This window comes from Macaca fascicularis, chromosome 16 (assembly GCF_037993035.2).
Source record: "Macaca fascicularis isolate 582-1 chromosome 16, T2T-MFA8v1.1".
In the NCBI taxonomy this organism is placed as follows: domain Eukaryota; kingdom Metazoa; phylum Chordata; class Mammalia; order Primates; family Cercopithecidae; genus Macaca; species Macaca fascicularis.
Window position 1 is genome coordinate 87,931,788 of NC_088390.1, and position 6,076 is coordinate 87,937,863.

General features: G+C 55.3%; 1 protein-coding gene across 1 annotated transcript; it reads right to left on the minus strand.

Annotated features, from left to right (window-relative positions):
• Positions 1 to 2,523: 2,523 nt before the first annotated feature.
• ACTG1 (actin gamma 1) lies at positions 2,524 to 5,349 on the minus strand. The gene is made up of 6 exons (XM_045376498.3): positions 5,281 to 5,349; positions 4,783 to 4,911; positions 4,454 to 4,693; positions 3,742 to 4,180; positions 3,480 to 3,661; positions 2,524 to 3,387 (listed from the first exon to the last, which is right to left on the minus strand). Exons 2-6 carry the CDS (start codon positions 4,903 to 4,905, stop codon positions 3,244 to 3,246), a joined length of 1,128 nt encoding a protein of 375 aa, XP_045232433.1. The 5' UTR covers positions 4,906 to 4,911; positions 5,281 to 5,349; the 3' UTR covers positions 2,524 to 3,243.
• Between the last annotated feature and the right edge of the window lie 727 nt (positions 5,350 to 6,076).

The window sequence follows — 6,076 nt, forward strand, 5'->3', positions numbered from 1 at the left end:
TCTCACTGTGATTTTGATTTGCACTTCCCTAATGATCCCCTAATGATGTTGAGTATCTTTTTTATCTCCCTATTGGCCATTTGTATATCTGGTTGGGAGAAAATGGCTATTCAGGTCCTTTGCCCATTTTTTAATTGGGTTCTTTTTTGTTGATTTGCAGGAGTTCTTTACATATTGTGTATACTAGATCCTTATTAGACATAATTTTGTGGGGTTTGGAGTTTTTTTGTTTTTGAGATAGGGTCTCACTCTGTCACCCAGGCTGGAGTGCAGTGGCTTGATCACAGCTCACTGCAGTCTCAAACCTCAAACTTCTATCAAGTGATCCTTTCTCCTCAGCCTCATGAGTAGCTGGGACTACAGGCATGCACCACCATGCTCAGCTAATAAAAAAAAATTGGGCCGGGTGCGGTGGCTCACGCCTGTAATCCCAGCACTTTGGGAGGCTGAGGCGGGCGGATCACGAGGTCAGGAGATCGAGACCATCCTGGCTAACACAGTGAAACCCCGACTCTACTAAAAATACAAAAAATTAGCTGGGTGTGGTGGCAGGTGCCTGTAGTCCCAGCTACTCAGGAGGCTGAGGCAGGAGAATAGCATGAACCCGGGAGGCGGAGCTTGCAGTGAGCCGAGATCACACCCCTGCACTCCAGGCTGGGTGACAGTGTGAGACTCCATCTCAAAAAAAAAAAAAATATATATATATATATATATGTCTGGGCACTGTGGCTTATGTCTGTAATCCCAGCACTTTGGGAGGCCAAGGCGGGCGAATCACCTGAGGTTGGGAGATGGAGACCAACCTGGCCAATATGGACAAATCCCACCACTACTAAAAATACAAAATTAGCCGGGCGTGGTGGCACATGCCTGTAATCCCTGCTACTCGGGAGGCCGAGGCAAGAGAATCACTTGAACCCAGGAGGCAGAGGTTGCAGTGAGCCAAGATCACGCCATTGGACTCCAGCCTGGGCAACAGAGGGAAACTCCATCTCAAAAAAAAAAAAAAAAAAGAAAAATTGTAGAGACAAGGTCTTGCCAAGTTGCCCAGGCTGGTCTCAAACTCTTGGGCTCAGATGATCCTTCCATCTCAGCCTTGCAAAGTGCTGGCATTATACATAATCTTTTGGATCTGTTTTTACTTATATAAATGGAGCTGTGAAATACAGCTCACTCTGTTCATAACCTTCATTCAACAGTGTTACTGAGACCCAGCTTCAGCGCGTCACTGCCGCAGGTGCACATCTGCCACGTCACTTACCCACCGCCCTCACAAGCAGCTTGCATGTCGTGGTCCCTGCGGTTCCTCTAGGGTGTATGCCCAGGACCGGGGCTTGGGAGCTGTAGGATGTACTCATCCTCTCATTTTGGCTGGAAACCTGCACTGGGCACTCCAGAAGAGCTGTAGCTTCCAACGCCTGGAGAGCGTGTGGCTGTCCCTGGTCCCTGTGCCCTGGCCAATGCTCACAACTACCCATCTCCTGGTTTCTGCTCATCTGATATAAACTGGCATCTGTTTTAATGTGCATTTGCTGATGCCCAGTGTCCATGAGCATCTCTTTGTCCTGTAAGTGCAATGCTTCACAGGACAAAGAGAATTTCTATTTTTTGCAGGTATTAGTCGCTGAGAAGTCATGCTGTGATGTGAGGTCACAGAACCAAGTAGGGTGGGAGCCTGGAGCTGGGGAAACTTGTAATTTGTCATGCTTGCCTCCACCTCCACCCCCACCCAGCTTGAGAGCCTCCTCTCCCCCAACCCCGTATCAGAGGGGGAGCTAGGAAGCACCACTAACTCTGCCTGGGTAAAATCTACCTCCCAACAGCAGAAATAATCCCTTGACCCGACTTAACATGAAATAGTTTTGGAAGAACATTTTTCAATTCGTAATCTCCCTTCCCTGACCCAACCTCCAAATGACTATTCTGCAGCTGTAAGCAGTATAGAGGAGCTATGCATTGGACTCCCAATGCCATCTACAGAGGATCACCCCTGGCAATGCGGGGAGAAAAGCTGAAAGTACAAAGGGAACTCGCAGAGCCACTTACACCAGGTGTGGCAGATACTGAGTTCCAGGATTCAGTAATTAGCCAACTCCATGACTGCTGCACTCTTGACACAAAATGAAACTCTCATATCCCATGTCCACCTCAGGGCTGGGGGGAAACTGCTAGGAAGGCCCCTGCTGATTCAGATGGTTCTTAGCAGTTTTATGCCAAATATTTACCCAAAATGTCACTAAGTTATCTAGTTTTTCCCAAAAATGGGAAAAGCCATCTCAGGACTTCCTTCCCAGCCTTACGATGCCACCTCAGTAATTTCCAACACCCAAACTCACTAGGGTCGCTTTGTTCTTGCACTTTCGGTTTGGAAGAAACCGAATTGTTCAAATTATTTTAAGCCATTTTCTCATCAGTTCATGAAGCCAAGATAAGCAGCACCTTCCCCCCCACCAGACCACCCAATCTTTCCAAGTCTGTCTTTCCCAGCCCACTTGCTACTTCCCCAAACAGGAGCCAGTCATCTGTTACGGCAGCACTTTTATTTTTCCTTACACAATGACGTGTTGCTGGGGCCTAATGTTCTCACATAACAGTAGAAAACCAAAATTTGTTGTCATCTCTTTAAAGAATTGAGAATTGCGTACAAAAAAACCTTACATAAATTAAAAGGATGAATACATTTACAGGTGTAAATGCAAACCGCTTCCAACTCAAGGCAAGTAACAGCCCACGGTGTTCTGGCAGAAAACGTCAGCTAAGAAAACTGGGTCCTATGGCTTGGACTTTCCAACCCTGACAGACTGGCAGGGCAGAAACTGGTTCAGGAGCCCTTGCCAGCCTCTAGAGAAATCCCAGAACACTCAAGCCCTGACACATGAATACCCTGCACAGATCGGAGACTGCTGGCCATGCAGACTCACCAAGCCAGACTTGTCTTCCACAAGCACGTTCTGACCTCAGCCACGAAACGACCAAGCCACATGTACTAAAGGTTGAACTCAAAGATATGTACAGGGTATTAAACAAACACCAAGGGGAACAGTTAACTTGAATACACGGTCAAAATCAGCAACAAGTTCTACAATCCAGTGCTGATATCAGATACAAGCTTCAAGGACAATTTCTTTTCAAAGGCTTATTCCAGTTTCGTGAGGCTAGCATGAGGTGTATGCATTTGCCAAGGGCAAATTTATACTTCTGAATTAACCCATGCAGCAAATGCTACGCATCTGCTCAGTCCATTTAGAAGCATTTGCGATGGACGATGGAGGGGCCCGACTCGTCGTACTCCTGCTTGCTAATCCACATCTGCTGGAAGGTGGACAGTGAGGCCAAGATGGAGCCACCGATCCACACTGAGTACTTGCGCTCTGGGGGTGCGATGATCTGCAAAGACAGCCAGGCATGGCTTCAGCTCACACAGCGCCCCCAGTCAGGCCTCCAGAGCCAGGCAGAAGGCCACCAACCCCTCAACTCACCTTGATCTTCATGGTGCTGGGTGCCAGGGCGGTGATCTCCTTCTGCATCCTGTCGGCAATGCCTGGGTACATGGTGGTGCCACCAGACAGCACCGTGTTGGCATACAGGTCTTTGCGGATGTCCACGTCACACTTCATGATGGAATTGAAGGTGGTCTCATGGATGCCACAAGATTCCATGCCTAGGGAACAAAGCCCTCCCTTAGTGGTGCTGAGTTGCCCAGGATGAAAAGAGGAGAAAACTTTAGCTCACAACACCTACCCAGGAAAGACGGCTGGAACAGCGCCTCCGGACACCGGAACCGCTCATTGCCGATGGTGATGACCTGGCCATCAGGCAGCTCGTAGCTCTTCTCCAGGGAAGAGGAGGATGCGGCGGTGGCCATCTCCTGCTCGAAGTCCAGGGCGACGTAGCACAGCTTCTCCTTGATGTCGCGCACAATTTCCCGCTCGGCCGTGGTGGTGAAGCTGTAGCCACGCTCGGTGAGGATCTTCATGAGGTAGTCAGTCAGGTCCCGGCCAGCCAGGTCCAGACGCAGGATGGCGTGGGGGAGGGCGTAGCCCTCGTAGATGGGCACCGTGTGGGTGACCCCGTCGCCAGAGTCCATGACAATGCCAGTGGTGCGCCCAGAGGCGTAGAGGGACAGCACGGCCTGGATGGCCACGTACATGGCCGGGGTGTTGAAGGTCTCAAACATAATCTGAGGAGGAACAAGGAGCGGCTTAGTCAAGGACAGAGACCCACGGCCACCCCATGCTCACACGCCACAACATGCCGCATGCCAGTGTGATGTGTGAAGAAAAGAAAAGAACGCAGGCAGAAACCAAATGAGAAACCTGGAGACTTCAGGGAGGAAATGCCGGGAGAGGAACAGAGCCTGGAACAGCGAAAGAAACACTTAAATGTCAGAAATCAAGCTGGGCAAAAAATGACAAGGGAAACGACGGGAGCGCGGGCGTCAGCCGAGCCTCACCTGAGTCATCTTCTCTCTGTTGGCCTTAGGGTTCAGAGGGGCCTCGGTCAGCAGCACCGGGTGCTCCTCTGGGGCCACGCGCAGCTCATTGTAGAAAGTATGGTGCCAGATTTTCTCCATGTCGTCCCAGTTGGTGACAATGCCATGCTCAATAGGGTACTTCAGGGTCAAGATGCCGCGCTTGCTCTGGGCCTCGTCACCCACGTAGGAGTCCTTCTGGCCCATGCCCACCATCACGCCCTGCAGGGATTGACCCGTCAGCCTCGTCGGCGGCACCGAGCCCACCCCGCAACGCAGAACCCAGGAGCCCCGCGGTGCCCTCCACTCACCTGGTGTCGGGGGCGCCCGACGATGGAGGGAAACACGGCTCGGGGTGCATCGTCCCCAGCAAAGCCAGCTTTGCACATGCCGGAGCCATTGTCAATGACGAGGGCGGCGATCTCTTCTTCCATTGCGACCTGCCCGGGAAAAGACGGATTCAGGCGGGCGCCTCTCGAAGACAAACCCCACAGCCCACTAATGTTCCTCCGCGGAGAAGAGGCAGCTCTGCCCCAACCCCGGAGACACAAGCCTCCAAGACCGCAACCACCTAAAACCAGCGGCCGGAACTTTTACGTAACGTCCGCGGCTCGGGACTCTGCACTGCGGCCGGGCCCCGCCCTGGACCCCCGGCGCCCGCCCAACGCCAGTCCGCCCGGCCCGGCCCACCCCGCCTTTTGTTCCCGGTGAAGGCGCGGCGAGGCCTCCGCAGCTCAAAGCAAGGCCAGCCGGGGTCGAGAGGCGCAGGCCTGAGACATGCAGCTCAGGCCCCGGGGCGGGGCGCTTACCGGCGGAGGACTAGGACAGTTGAGCGGCAGAAGAACAAGATGCGCGAGCTGGCGGCGGCGACTGAGACCGTTCGCGGCCTCCCCCGCCGCTATTTAAGCGGAAGCGGCGCGCCCGCGCGGCCCGGCGGCGCGCGCGGCCCCAGAACATGTCCATATATGGCGATCTTTCCGAAAGCCGGGCGCCTATTGGCCCGCCCGGCAGAGACACGTGGGGCCCCGGCCCCAGCCCGCACCGCCTCCCAACGGCCCCGCCCGCGCCACCCCCGCGCGCTCGCGACCCTGCGCGGGTCGGCCATCGGGCGGGGCTGGGTCGGGGCGGCCTCCGGGGGTCGCCGGGAGGACCGAAGGGCTGACGGGCCCGGCCCCGCCCCGGGACTGTCGCGCCGTGGTGAGGGCGCGGCTGCGCCCCGAAACTGCCTGGCCGGGGCGGGGCCGCGCCGGAGCTGGGTTGGGTCCCCAAGGCCTGGGCCACGCTGCGGGGCTTTGCTCCCTGGGACGTCCCTGCGGCCTGTCCCCTCCGGCTCCACGAGGAGCCCGGGCGCCGGTGCCGGGCTGGGGAAGGGGCGCGGCGGGGGTCCCCGACACTCTGCATTCCTGGGCGCGGGGGAGCCCTCACTTCGCCCTGGTCCCCGAGCGCAGCCACCACTATGCAGGTCCTTCCACGGGACGCCCTGCCCCGGGTCTACGTTGTTTTGGAGACCGAGACCCCTTTCTGCCCGACTCATTCCTGCTCCTCAAATCACAGGCCCGATTGTCCGCAGGCGCGCGCTCCGGGTTGGGGCCACCCCGCCCCCTT

Bases quoted from the DNA above. Each gene is read 5' to 3' on its own strand.
- ACTG1 (XM_045376498.3), bottom strand. From the start codon at position 4,905: ATGGAAGAAGAGATCGCCGCCCTCGTCATTGACAATGGCTCCGGCATG. The intron at 3,662-3,741 runs GTAGGTGTTGTG...TTTGTTCCCTAG, and splicing joins GTTCCAGCCGTCTTTCCTGG to GCATGGAATCTTGTGGCATC. The intron at 3,388-3,479 runs GTGAGTTGAGGG...CTGTCTTTGCAG, and splicing joins CCAGCACCATGAAGATCAAG to ATCATCGCACCCCCAGAGCG.